Consider the following 14,945-nt stretch of genomic DNA (forward strand, 5'->3'; position numbering starts at 1 on the left):
ACAAAGTTAATTTCTACCAAACTAATTGCTGTAGTATGACCAGGGGGAGCCCCCTAGTGGTGAGAATGATTTTCAGTGTACTACACTTCATAATTTTTTCCCTATTGATTTTTACAGCAGAGAAGAATTCACCAAAATTCAACAAAGTTAATTTCTACCAAAATAATTGCTGTAGTATGACCAGGGGGAGCCCCCTAGTGGTGAGAATGATTTTCAGTGTACTACACTTCATAATTTTTTCCCTATTGACTTTTACAGCAGAGAAGAATTCACCAAAATTCAACAATTTTAATTTCTACCAAACTAATTGCTGTAGTATGACCAGGGGGAGCCCCCTAGTGGTGAGAATGATTTTCAGTGTACTACAACTCATAATTTGTTCCCTATTGATTTTAAATGCAGATAAGAATTCACCAAAATTCAAGAAAGTGATGTTTTACCAAACCAAATGCTGTAACATTATGGGTATTTTCATGGTGCTACACTTCATAATATTTTAACTACTGAGTCTTATCCAAGGAAGCCATGGGAAAAGAGATTTTTAATCTACGACCTACGGTTCAAGAGGCCAAAATGCAAAGTGGGCTTTTATAGCGCCACCATGAGGCAAACTGGTGTAATTCGTTTTTGATATGCATAGGCCTCTGGACATGTAGGCTGTACATATTCCGAGGGAAATTACGACCTACGGTTCAAGAATTATAGGCCAAAATGTAAAGTTGGCCTTTATAGCGCCACCATGAGGTAAACTGGTGTAATTCGTTTTTGATATGCATAGGCCTCTGGACATGTAGGCTTTACAAATTCTGAGGGAAATTTTCCAGAGCTTTACAAACAGGTGTTTTGTTCGAAACACATTTTCCCATTCAAGTCAATAGGGGAAAAATAAAAATTATATAAATATCCCAAATAACTGCTGTAGTACACTCACAAGTACACCATTGATGTGTGAAGTGAATTTGGTTGTAATACATTGCATATTCATAAAGCTATTGAATATTTTCGCTTTCAGTGTTGCACTTTGTAGACGGTCCCTAACCGCTCGCCTAACATTCAGCTGCGCATAGAGACGCATGTAATCTGTTAAACACGGAGGTTGGTCTGTTAAACTCGGCGGTTGTTTTTTTGGGATGAAAATCGAGTTGTAGTTGTTTCTCTAGCTAACCAGGATAAGAATGAGACGGTTTTTGTGGTTTGTTAATGTTTCGTTCCTGAGCTATTGAGCCTGGAAGCGCGAATCTGTGAATCTCTTGCTATCTTTACTTCAGTGACTACTGCTGTGTTATAGACAGTGTCTATGGATGGCGTACTAGGAATCTAGGATTAACAGTAGGCTGTCATGGCAATGATTATGCTTTCTGTTCTGGTGTGATTTCTGGTATAGCCTAGCTGTTGCCTGTTGACTATTCGTCGGAAGGAACTGGAGCTGGTTAAAAAAAAAAAAAAAAAAAAAAAACTATGATGACACGTTTTCACACTTGAATAATTACTCCTAGCTCCTCCACCTCACTGCCTCAAATAAAACAATAAACACCTAATTGGGAAAGACACCCAGTTCGAGTGATCAACTTTCACTAGTTTGTGTGTGTGTGTGTGTGTGTGTGTGTGTGTGTGTGTGCGTGCGTGCGTGCGTGCGTGCGTGCGTGCGTGCGCGCGCGCGCGCGCGCGCTGTGCAATGCAAATAGAGCACTAGTGGATTGGGCAGGGACTCTTTAGGGGGTCCATTTGTACACTGTCAGAGTTGAGGGGAGACCTTGAAATGTTAAAGGTTGAGAAACACTGCTCTAGAGGTACTGTACAAGGGGCTGCCTAGCATGTCAAAGTTGTGCTATTATAGAGTGTGGATGGAAGCTGTGTTGAGGCTGCCTGACATTTTGATTTAATGGTCTTAAGTGGCTCTGTAAAAGACCTCATTGTGCCTGCAAAATGCAAATGTGAAGGCTGCCCCGGGAATTCTAGAGATTATATTTTCATGCCTCAAGTAAGTAATTGCCCCCATTGACATTGTCAGATTGTCTGGTGCTGTTTCAGAATTGCTCTACTTTCTTTCAACAGGCTCTTTAGTTGTTGTTAGTTTTATCCACTGTGTTAGTTTTAGCCACTGGAAGGTTTCTGACAGTTTGCTGTAGTAAAAGTTAGAACCAAAGTTCTCCACCTCAAGGAGAAAACCTTTGCTCTTAACTGCATTTCAGATGACATCGGACTTGATCGATCTATGCAGGAATTGTGAAACGATGTGAAATCAAGAAAATAATTTTATTGACAACATTTACCACAGTCTATCATAATATGTAATCACAATATGTAGATATCCTTTTGTTTTTGATCCCCCCCACCCCTTCTTTTTTCTGGAAAAATCACACCCAGTGTGCAAGTGAGCGGTGCCTTTTATGAGTTAATTTCATAACATGCGGACAGACATATGGACGAACATACACACAAAGCCAGATGTAGGAGTGGTTAGCAACACTCAAAAAACAAAAATTAAATCATCCACTGTTTTACACCTGTAAACATGTGATGTGACAATAAAGATGATTCAAATCAAGTAGTGGTTTCATTCAAGTATAATAAAGTAAGCAGTGAATAAGCAGAGTTGCCTATTAGAGTCTGTCACACCAGTACTCTGATGTTTCAATGTGTGAGGGCACATCGATGCTGAAGACCTCAGACGGTGGCGTCTGTGGAGGACTGTTGACCCCTGAGTCGCTATCGGGAGAGGATTGGACCAGGTATTTTGCCTGGTTCTCCTGGACAGGCGGTGGTGCTGAAGGGATTGTGGCTTCAGCCTTGGGCTTGAGTTCTTTGAAGTGTTGCAAGCGCACCACGTCCCGGTTCTCGCGGATGCACGGCAGCAGCACGGCCACATCCTTTCGGAACTTGGAGCTCATGCCAAAGTATATGATCGGGTTGTAGAAGCTGGCCGACTTGGCGAAGAGGCGCGTGAGGATGCTTGTGGTGCCGGGCACGTGGAAGCCCCATGCGGACCACATCGACACCACTGCGTAAGGCGACCAGGCCAAGATGAATGCCGTGCAAATTACGATGGACACCTTGAGAAGAAGAAGAACACAAGGAAATGACTGTCAGGAAAGGGAGTGGGAGGCGATCTGCTACTGTCAGAGCACTTTTAAAGATGACTGAGTTACATTTCCTCACTCTTTACTTTACATTCCAAAGTGCTCTGACATGCCAAGCACACTTGAGAGGTGCAATAGGTCAGTACAGTATGTCTCATGATGCACGTACCCTGGTAACATCTCTCTCCACCTTCCTTTGGCGTTCACTTAGGTAACCATCGGCTGACATGGCGTTGGTGCTCTTCACCGTGTTGATGATGGACACGTAGGAGAAGAACATGATCACCACGGGGACGAAGAAGCAGGAGATGAGGATGGAGATGATGTACGACTTGTAGATGGTGGAGTAGTTGGCTTTGGACCAGTCCACCTCACAGGTGCCATAACCTCGGTCTATGGGGAAATATAGGGTAGATTATATATAATTATTACACAGCTTGGTTGAATGCTTGATTTTGACAGGTCAATCACTGAAATCAGCTGTGAATTATTTCTATATAATGACCACTCCGCTCTATAACGGACTGATGCCTAATCAAAGGCTCAGAGCACTTGCTGCACTCAGGCTGCACTATGTGAATCCTGTGCTGTATCAGGACAGAGAGAGTGATACGCTTGCAGTGATAGGCTTGCGGCTGTATCATTAGAGATAATATTATGGGTACAAAGAGAGCAATTAAACACAGCAACTTTCAATCACAGGATGGTTGCGTTGCTGTGTTTTCAGCCAACTCCCTCCCCTCCCAGTTGGGGAATCCCAGTGGGAATGACATTTAAATCACCGGGGCAATTCACGCTTACGCTATGTCAATCTATTTATACAGTTGAACTGCTGATCAAATGCTATTGTCTCGTTGTCTTTGTGAATAACTAAAGTAGCGAGGGCTGGCGTAGAATGTTATTTAGATAGCGTGTTGTTTAGACAGATGTTAGGTTCAATGTTTACCCGGTATCCTAGTGTCTTTGAGGCACTACATTGTTCTATCTGCACTCTACTTTTGTGACTATTTACAGTGTAAACACTGTTCTTTGTTAACTGGGGTTCATGCTTGTACTGTAAGTCGCTCTGGATAAAAGTGTCTGGATGCCTACACTGTAAGTATAAAATGTGATCCTCTCTATATGTATTTATTAACATGGTTTCATATAATTTCCTGGTATTAGAGAATGGCTGGCGTGTGTGAGGAGACAGACCTGTGTAGCTCCCCCAGCCCAGCAGGGGCGCCAACGACCAGAAGAGAGCTCCGTTCCAGATGCACATCAGCGATACACCGATGGTGTTCGTAGTGATACAGTGAGCTGCAGATACACAACAACAACAACAACAACAATAACCATAGTGGTAGGGGTGCAATCGTTAATTGAACTAATCGATTTAATCGATTATAAATGATAAAATAATATATTTTAATAAAATAATAGATTTTATTCAAATAAATGCAATGCGTTGCAGATTGTCTACTTTCGCTATTTTTGCAATTAAGTATAAAAGCAATTACCGGTAAGTGGTTAATCGTGCTGATCATTTAATAAACTATAAAAATATTTATTTTGCGTCAATTCATTGATCATCATTTTTATATTTAAAGAGATTTGCTTTTCGGTTAATTGATTAATCAAAAAAAGTTGTCAATAAAATAAAAGCTAAGAATATGAGCAAAGAAAGAAAAAATATCGATAGTTGCAGTCTAGAATATGATGTCATTTACTCTATCCAATGTAGCTCCTAGTCCCATTTAACTGTATATCCTGTATGTGCTGTCGAAGTGCTTGGCTTAGCTAAATGTTATCACTATGACAATACACAGCACAGGAAAAGTGAGAGGCACTTCAAAATTCAGCATTCTTTCCTAGTTATGAATGTCAGATTGTGACATTTATTGAACAATGAGCACTTTTCTAGTCCTAAACAGCCTTTATGAATCACAACCACTTTGACTGAAAAGCCTCTGTTGACAAAGTACTCACAGCTTTGTCTTCAGAAGAATAAAAAAAGAAAAGAAATATCAAGTGGCTTGATCTTTTTCAGATCCCAGATATTCCTTATCTTGATTCCTTATCTACACGAACACATATGGGCCACATTCATTTTATTTGCATGATTAATCAAAATAAAGAAATCTGATCTACAAGCTCCCAACATACCGCAATGAAAAGGTTTCTGTTTTTATTGTTGCCTATAATTTCACAACAAGAATTAGGTTGCAAGGGCTCAAGTGGTTAATTCTCAAATTAATTATCTCGATTTGTTTATTTAGTTTAAAAAACAGGTCAATCTTAGGTTCACACTATTAAACATAACAAAGGTTGTGTGCCAGGGAAGGAATTATTAAATGAATTAAATCAAATTCTAGCTTCCATTGATGAAAGCTAGAAGCTGAATGAACAGCTTAGGTGCTTTATTGTAAAAAACAAAACAAAAAACACACCATATAGTTTATATAGGTACGTTTATGTAGTTGTGTTTTATGAACAACCACAAACACAATAAAACTTGTACGACTGGCTGAAAACAGAGGCACTTACTCTGGCTAATTTCCATGTAATTAAGACATTCTTCAACATCATTGCACCTAAAATAGCAAACCTCACCTCACGTTAACTTAATGGTATGTTATGGTTAAATGAAAATTAAATTACCGGAGTCGAGCAAGTAGTTATTCCCAAAACTCAAGTCACTAATAAGCTTTCATTACCTTGGGAAAAAACACACACTTTTGTCAGATAAGAGCTACTGGAATGCTAGGAAGGCAGAGACGCCTGCCTGAGGCATTTTTACATTGTCTACATCTACAGTATACAGAGCCAAGTCTAAAGTCATCGTCTGTACATCGTCTGGCGGTGTTGTCTGAAAAGTCTACATTATCAGGGGTCATCAATATGTCCATACATGGACAAATGGGTCCACGGCAAGACTTGGTCTTGTCCGTGGAAATTTTAGATTTACACACCATTATAATATTTTTATTTTTTTAAGACCCAATTACTGAATGTCAAGTCAACAGGTTTTCTTTAGAATATGTATGATACTTATTTATTACAACACTATGGCAGTCCAACTAGTAGTGGTTCTCAGATGTGTTATTTGCAAGTACCTGTACTACCTTAACTCTGAGAGTGTACTTAATGGACCCGTTCAAAGGGACCGTGGTCCATTTGAACATTCTTAGACTACAGACCTGTTATGGTCATTCAGGGCTAGCTCTTAATGCGTTTCTGATAATATTATTGTCCACTCATTTTGTATGTCCGTGGCAAAAATGGAATTGGAACAAAAAATGTCCACCACAAGCCAACATGGCGTTGACCCCTGTACATTATGCATCCCATTACGTGTTTTTTTAAACAGCAAAAAAAGTCTTAACTCTAACCTCTGTTTGGGTGGCATCCCTTGATGTATCTCGTGACGCTGATGACGGTCAAGGTGTTGATGCTTGCAAGGCCAAAGAGCAAGGTGAGGAAGCCGTCTATCTGGAAGGAGACAAGAATATCATTAAAAGATCTTCTTTAAATGTGTTTGAGCATACTTCATGGTAAAGGGAAAGTCCCGAGGAAGCCAAGCCCCGGGGGAAGAAGAAGCCAATGATTGCCTAATTGTCCCCCGTCCTCTGTTTGTGGATTTGCATTGGACCATATCAGATGGCGACACGATAGCTTAAAGCATTTTCCCTAAACAGTTAGCTGATATGTTCCAGATCCAGGGCATTTCCTGTTCTCTGCATGGCATGTTGTTTCATCCAGGAGAAACGGCACCAGAAAAAGACATGACTGGGACATTAGCGTATTATTAGGACAAAATTTGAGTTTTTTTTTCTTTGTTATTTCTTGCTTGATCTCCTTTCCCCCCTTAAATAACCATACGATGGGAACGATGAAACGAAAACTAATTTCACCTATTTTGTTACTTCTGTAAACAGCACCTTAGTTTAAAGTGCTACCGATTCTGATTCTGGTCAGTGACTTCACCCTGTCAGGAAGCATCAACAGGTGTATAATAATGAAAATGAAAAAAAAAAAGTGATTCTTGTGTCTCTGTTTCTTGAAGAGTCTTGTTTTTTGAAGTGTCTTGCTTCCGCAAATACAAATGCCAGTGGGATGAATGTCCCGCTGTGCTCCAGTCTGGTCGCTGTGGGACACAGAGGATCCATGCTGGGACACTGCTGTGGGACAAAGGCCAAGGCCTTCCTTGATCCCCTTAAGGTCCTAATCCCATTACGATCAATCAACGTAGTTTTTCACTCACAGACACATTCTATACAATAGTTTTATATACAGTCTATTGACCATATTCACACTAAGGAAACCCAACCCCCCTCCCCCCGTGCAAAATGGCTAAATGCTAAAAAAGTCCACTTTGCCCTCAACACATTTTTTTCCCCTTCTTCTTCAAATAAGGGACAAGATTACTTAAAGATGTCTGGTCTTCTGAATCAATCAGCCTCAGCCTATACCTCACAATTCAATGCACATGTACTGTGTAGCTTTGCTTCACCAATTTCTCTGTTTGAACGTGTAAAAACAGATGTAGTCATTTCTTTTGGGACACGTAGCTGAATCAAATCACCTGAAGACAATTTTCTTTCTCCATTTCTCTTTGAAAGATGAAAAGGGGGACATAAGGATCCCTCCCTCCCACTCGATGATGACCTGTCCCGTAGTGTGAAGACAGCGCACAGGGGTCTGGCCCCATGCTGCCTGGCCCAGCTCCACACCACGTGTATGTTCATGTTCTGTCATGCTGCTGCTGCCGCAGTAATCTGCTAATGCTTCTCACATGCCTGTCTCGTTCACACATCCACGTTCCTTTTTTTAAACAGCTATTTCTGCCACCTCTTACGGTTTTCCATGTTCTGCGTCTGCGCCTGTTCTCCCTTCTCACACCTTCTACCCACCTTTCCCTCTTGTGGGAGGTGGAAGTGAGGGGGGTTCACTACTATCTCAATATTTCTCCTGCACACACACAAAAAAGACAGATAAGATAACTGAGCGATGAGATCACCCCCTTCCTTCGTAAGTCTACCTGCAGCGGCGGCACTCTCCCACTGCAGATTATAGGGTCTCTGCTTATGAGACTGAAGCTGTTATTGTTACTCCCAATGTTTTCCTGTGACTCCACAGAGACTTTTCTCATAGGTGCACATACGGATATCAGGGTTTCCACCAGGCTCGCCTTGAGCAAGAAAAATAAGCTGTAAAAATTCCCGAGCTCAAGTATGGCAACTATTTGGGAGGAGGCAAAACATACATGACTATGTCTGACTATGGTGTCCTTCTGCAATGCACGCAAGAAAGTTGTCCATATGGCTCCCAACATCTTATCTCTGCATGCATATGGACTTTCCTGTGTACCCTAAGAGCATTAATGTTGTCAGCATGTGTTGGGAAGTGAGCAAGTGAATCTCCAAGCACATGTTAATTCACCTATTTCTCAACTCTCCCTCCCCTTTATAAGTACCAAACCTGGTACTCTTGATATCAAATAAATGATATAGCATAATGAATTATATCAAACATGTAATTTATGTGATGTGATCAACATCATATTCAGAAAAAAATTCAGTGCATTAACCCCCATCTCTGTAGGTCAATTGCAAGTGTCTGCCTATCTAAGTACATTTGTACCGTCAACACACATACCTGTAGTAATAATACAAATACCCAGTTGTATGCTGATTATGTCAAATTAACTGAAAGTACTGTTCACTGGATTACAATATAATTCAGACACAACACAAGGTGCTTTATAAAATTATGTAATAAACATAAACTCTGCCATTCTTATTAGTTGCCCGCTTGGTTCTATACAGGTGCCAAATGCCTCGTTTCACCATTCTAAGGGGCCCACAGCAGTAATCTGATTATAGATTTAACCTCCAGCCCACATGGCTACTAGCATAATCCCTCACACAAACATACATTTTGCTGCTGTAAGACTTCCTCTTGATTCTTTTATTTTCGAGTACCTCATTAATTGGATTCGGTCAAAGTAATCTGCAAATGGATTCCCTCCAGTCCCCTTTGCGAGCAGCGTGCACAAATGCTCCTGGTTTCGGTGCAATGACTGTTCTGAGTAATAGGCCTACTTCTATAGTAAAGACATCTAACACCTGAAAAAGTCTTTCAGCCAGGGGTCATCAATATGTCTGTACACAGTGTCCGTGGCAAAAGATTGGTCTTGTCCGTGGCACATTTCAGATTTCAGTTTTACACTCCATTATAATGTTCTTATTTTGATTGTAATATCCAACTTGACTGCACTCTGTCGAGGTGCCAACTTGCGCCTAGCACACTCATAGCCAAATATGGCTGGTAATTCGCGCCAGCAGAGCCCACAAGTTGGGTGATGATAGCTGGTGGTGATGTCACCGAGAACGCTGCTCCCTCATTGGCTAAAGTTATGGCCACATACATACCCACAGACAGCTATTGTCACCCTACTTGTGTGCTCTGCTGGCACAAGTAATTACTGAATTTCAAGTCTCCCAGGTTTTCTTCAGAATATGTCTGACACTGAACTGATTTACTATGACAATATGGTACCTTAGTACTAGTGGTTCTTAAACGTTTAGTTGCAAGGACCCCCTTAACTCTGAACCAAATGGACCCTATAGGAGTTCATTTGGTTCCATGTGTACACTCTCAGAGTTAAAGACCTGTTATGGTCATTCAGAGCTATCTCTTTATGTGTTTCTGGTAATACCAGTAAGACGCCCCAAGGGCGAGAAGCGACCTCGCCCTGGAGGGAAAGGTTGCACCATAGTTACCCACTGAAGATTGTTACTCCATATATGGAGCTACCCGACATATCTTGCTAACTTATCTAGGTCTCACCTAATAAACTCCATATTTGAACCTAGAACGATCTACAGCTCCATATTATACAGTATGGAGCTGGCGAGAGCAGAGTATTGCAGAATACTCTACTCTTAGCCTATCTCCCTGACATGTCCCACTGAAGATTGTTATCCATAATATGGAGCTACCCGACACATCTTGCCAGCTTATCTATATCTAGGTCTCACCTAATAAACTCCATCGTCCTAGGTCCAAATATGGAGTTTATTAGGTGATACAGGATATAGCCCCATATATGGAGATATACTGTAGCCCCATTTATGGATGATATTGATTCTCATCAATACCATCCCAGCTCAGCAGAAGGATATAGCTGACCTGTTCTGACTGACATCACAATGCACGATGCTATATCCCGTAGCTATATCGTAGCTGCGATGAGGTGTAATGATGTCAGAGTGACGAAGAAGAGTGATTTTGAGTGACAAACAAATAAAGAGGGATTTTGAACGACGGACAGGATCTGGTGGCTTCCATACTAAGTAGCGACACTCTTTTTGTATGTCTGTGGAAAAAATATTTTTTTTGACAAAAATGTCCACCACAAGCCAACATGGCGATGACACCTTCTTTCAGCAAAGATCTGGATGAATCCGTCTGTTGTGCAGGCACGTGCATAGACATCAAAGGGGGCTTGAGCCTCTGCCCTTTCCAGGCCATAAATGCAGGTGAAAGAAATGCAAATGCAAATGCCCTCTTTCCATGGCATGCCTGAAGGCAGCATTCAATAAAATCGCCTTGTCCAAACTCTCCTGAACTTGAATGCAGCATCTTATGTTGAAAGTATTGCCCTCTCTGTGTAGAAATACATGCCATTAAGCCACATCTCCAGCATTGACTTGATTATGCTTAGTTCAGTGTGGTTTCACACACCGAAAATAGCCAACCTCCAGGTCTGCTATTTTCGGTGCATCCACCAAAAGGCCCTTTTAGAAATTTCAGCCCCTGCCTCTCTAACATTCTCTGTACGTCCCTGCTGTTACCTGGCACGTCCAGATCCATCTGATCAGGTAGCCGTCATCCTTCAAGATGTTGAATATCTCCAGAATCCCTCTAGAATAGCCAAACACTGAGATGCTGGCGTCAGAGATCGCTAGGTTCAACGTGAGGTAATCCGTCGGCTGGAGCGAGCTCCTCTGTCTGTACAGCACGAAGATAACTAGACTGTTCCCAAACCAAGACAGCCAACCTGAGCAGAAGTAAACACATGTGTACAGTATATATGTATCAGTGGCTGGCTATACTTCCTCACTTCTATATGGTGACCTCATTAGTATTAATGCATTCACATTTAACAATTAAACAGTAACTGTAAACGTAACCCTAATGGAAAACACCACACTTATATTGTAGGCTATAAACGTGTGCACTTGTTCATGACTCCTGACAACATACAGGAGTAATAGTAGCATGTGTATAAAATAAAACAAAGTAAGTAAGTAAAACAACAACACAAAATGGAATATCTAAAATCAACCTTAAAACATTGCAAAATGTGTTTAAAATGTGGTTACAAGAGAAAGGCTCTGTGGAAAATTAGTTGACATCGAGCAAAGGGAACTGAGACAATAGACGAAGTGGATGTGACAGCTGTGTATTGACCTTCAGGAACATTGGGGACAATGGTTGTTTTTGTTTTTGACTCCTCAACAATGTGTGACTCCTATTTGTCAGTAATAGCTCATCAAAATTGTAAGAGGGAAAGTTATTTATATGTTCCGTGGTGGAATTGTCTGGAGGTCTGGATGTTTGTTGCAAAGCAGAGTAGATAATATTTGTACGCAGTACAGAGTATAATCTGGAGTGTTCATTTAACCTGGAGAGTGTAAAACTCAGGTACTACAGTATCTGCAAGACACATGAATAATTATGCAAAAATGTATAAAAAATGACCACAAGAATTCACAGCCATACCATGCTGTGAAAGGATAGGTTAGTGAAGGACACAGATACACATCTATGAAAGCCAACCAGACTTACCTAGCACTAAAAGATAGACTCCAATGATGGTCTCTCCTTGTTCTGACAGAGGAGTGTCTATGTGCAGATTGGTAAGGTTATTGTTCCTCCATGGGATATTGACAACCTTTAGAGGAGGAGGAGGCTGTAATATGATTTCCATGGCCTAAATGTCGCTGCCAAGGCATGAATCCTTGTTTCAGCGTTCTCTATTCTGCGATCAGTGGACACTGCTGCGTGAGTTAGCAAGGACGACCAGTCAGCTACCCGTAAATCCAGCTTAGATGCACTCACTAATGCCTCACAACTCACCGTCAGCTTTTGTAATCCCACGGATGTCTTAATGACTAATCAGATTTTTTTTTCTCAGATCAGAAGTTCTTCTCTAAAAGATGATGCTTGACCTATTTGAATGTTCACCAGTGCCACATAACAATCACGGAATATGGAAACAATAGAGATATGTTATTCATAAATCCTTGTTTAACAACCGGTTACAGTCCTGGGGTCTGTGCTGTCCAAAACACTCACCAAGATTATTATGCTGAAATACAATAACACAAAACAAAACATGCTGTGTGTACACTGACTAACCTCCTTATCCTTTGTAGGCATAGAACTGGCTACTTAAACGATTCATTTTCACCTAGCACCGTTTTCATCAGATGTTAGTTACATTGTCTGCTAACAATTTGCATTACACCATTAACACATTCCTTTGCAATTTGCTGCATCACAGATGTACAGTACAGTACCAGTACTGCCTCTAAGGTACATCTCTCCCAGGAGATGTGTTCTAGTTTTCTCCTAATCACTTCCATTTACTTGGGGGCCCTGCACATGCTCACTGTAGCTCTGTCATCTTGATTACTATGAACCTAAGTATCCACATGTGGAAAATCCAGCCAATGCTGAGAGCGGGAGTATCCATCTGAAACCCAAAGGATGATTGAGTGTGTGTGAGCTAGTATGTACAGTACGCTGAAAAATTAGTTTAATATGAGTTATCAGAGCACGTCAGAATCTGGTATCAAGGGGAGACAAGCACACCAAAACTCTTCAAAACGCTCTTTAGATAGTATCCCAGTGCTGAGCTCTCCCATGATATACCAGTAAGACTCCCTAATCGGGAGATAAGAGACTGTCACGTCGCATACACAAACTTTAGAAGGCAATAGTAGCCAATCAGGAGGGAATATGGGAAATGGGACAGATCCAAGTTGATGACATGACTTTAGAGATACTGTGTAGTGTGTACTGCTTTGCGTGATTTTAGGCCAAAATCTGTAGGAGCAGTGTCCAAGAATCGGCCTGTGAGAAATGGAGGTTGTGATTTGGCATCCAAGGAGTGTGTGTGCAAAGTTTGGCATCGATAGGGCCAACGGTGCCAGAGAGTAGGGGCAAAAGTGTGACGTGACGGACAGACGGACAGACCGACGGACAGACAGCCGGTGCAGCTTTTCATAGTCACTTGCGACCTGATGGTCGCAATTACATCAAAAACAAATACATGACAACCTACTGTACTGTCACTTACTGACGGAGAGAAATTAGTCTGGACCTCTCCGCCCAGTGTTGGTCAAATTTGTTTGATTCTAACCTTTTGTTCTATTTACAGGTACTATATATTTATCATACCACACTGCCTCCATCACACAAACACAGTGAGGTTCTCTGTGGTAACACACCATCCAACGGGGTAACCTGAACCACCCCCTCAACACACACACACACACACACACACACACACACACACACACACACACACACACACACACACACACACACACACACACACACACAGTCTTGCCAGCTTATGTAGATCACAGTGTTCACCTTGTTTCCCTGCACCAGCCACCACAGAGCGTCTCTGCTTGGCCCTCAGGATGTGGAGGGAAAGGGCTGCCTTTCGCTGCCAGATGCCTCTGGCCCTTGGCGGTGCTTCCGAGCCCCTCCTCGTCAAACCCTTCCTTTGAGCCCCAGAGAGAGAGAGGGAGAGTCTGCAGAAAGAGAGAGAGGGAGAGCTGTTGCTGGCGCAGTGAACCTCTGACCCCAACTGTCACCCATCCAGGAGGAAACACTGCTCCCAGTCAGAACATACCCCCACCTTTCCATGTCTATCCTAGGCTTCACCCTCAGACACCACGCAACACGGCTCCGGTTCTGCAGTGATCCCCGCGTGCGCTGCTCCGTAGAGACAGAGGGGGGTTTTCTGATGCAGCTTGCGGTGGGTTTCTGCTGGTCAAAGTGGATAATGTGATAATGTGTTTTGGGAGGTGATGCCCATGCTGCCCATACAGCATAACATTGCAGCTCACGTTGTATGCAAAGTGAGGACTTCTTTCAATCGTATCTTTTTTGGTTGGGAGTGGCTTATTGTCGGTAACAGCTGGTAACGTGCGGGATTCTGTCCCCGCTACAATGCACTAGACCCCTCCCTGGGAGATGGATTGCTGAGTTGGAGCACCACACCTACCATCAGGTACCAGTACTTGCTGCATGACTTGCTTCACCCAAGCCATGCTACTCATACGCTGAGTTGGCGGTGCCCGGGATTGTACCTATGACCTTGTGGTCCAAAGGCAAGAGCTCTACCGACTGAGCGGACACCCCGATTATTTCTATAATCCCTGTCATTACCAACTCCTATACTGTTAGGTCACATCTCTTCGAGTCACAAGCCGCTTCCTTTCACCTGACAGTGAAGAGTTTCACTGAGGATGTAACACATGCAGACGGAAGATGCTGTCCCTCCTGGCTATTTCAGCTGATCAGGCGCCCCTATCAAAGGAGTTGCTAGTGTAGAGAGAACACCCTCCCCTGCTGACTTCCCACCCATGAATATGGTCAGTTGTGTCCGTTGGAGAGTACCCGGGCCAAGCCAAAGGTATCGTGGGGGTACAATTCAGCTGTCTGAGTCATATACAATGAGGAGCAGGTGCTTAAGAAAGCGTCATCTATTAGAGCAGATCCCCTAAATTTTGAATATGATGGCTTCCGGCCAACGGTTAGAGGCCCCTGCAACTTAAAACGTAAGAAAAGGTACAAATT

At 42.3% G+C, this 14,945-nt stretch overlaps 1 protein-coding gene across 1 annotated transcript; it reads right to left on the reverse strand.

Annotated features, from left to right (window-relative positions):
- Positions 1–2,603: 2,603 nt before the first annotated feature.
- On the reverse strand, positions 2,604–12,057 carry LOC308296890 (visual pigment-like receptor peropsin; the record flags this gene model as incomplete). Its single annotated transcript, XM_080740245.1, has 6 exons — positions 2,604–3,053; positions 3,250–3,473; positions 4,275–4,379; positions 6,452–6,551; positions 10,919–11,124; positions 11,916–12,057. The coding sequence occupies 6 exons, from the start codon at positions 12,055–12,057 to the stop codon at positions 2,604–2,606; spliced, it is 1,227 nt and encodes a 408-aa protein (XP_080596371.1).
- Between the last annotated feature and the right edge of the window lie 2,888 nt (positions 12,058–14,945).

Source organism: Nannobrachium achirus (genome assembly GCF_963921795.1).
Source record: "Nannobrachium achirus genome assembly, chromosome: 13".
NCBI lineage: Eukaryota > Metazoa > Chordata > Actinopteri > Myctophiformes > Myctophidae > Nannobrachium > Nannobrachium achirus.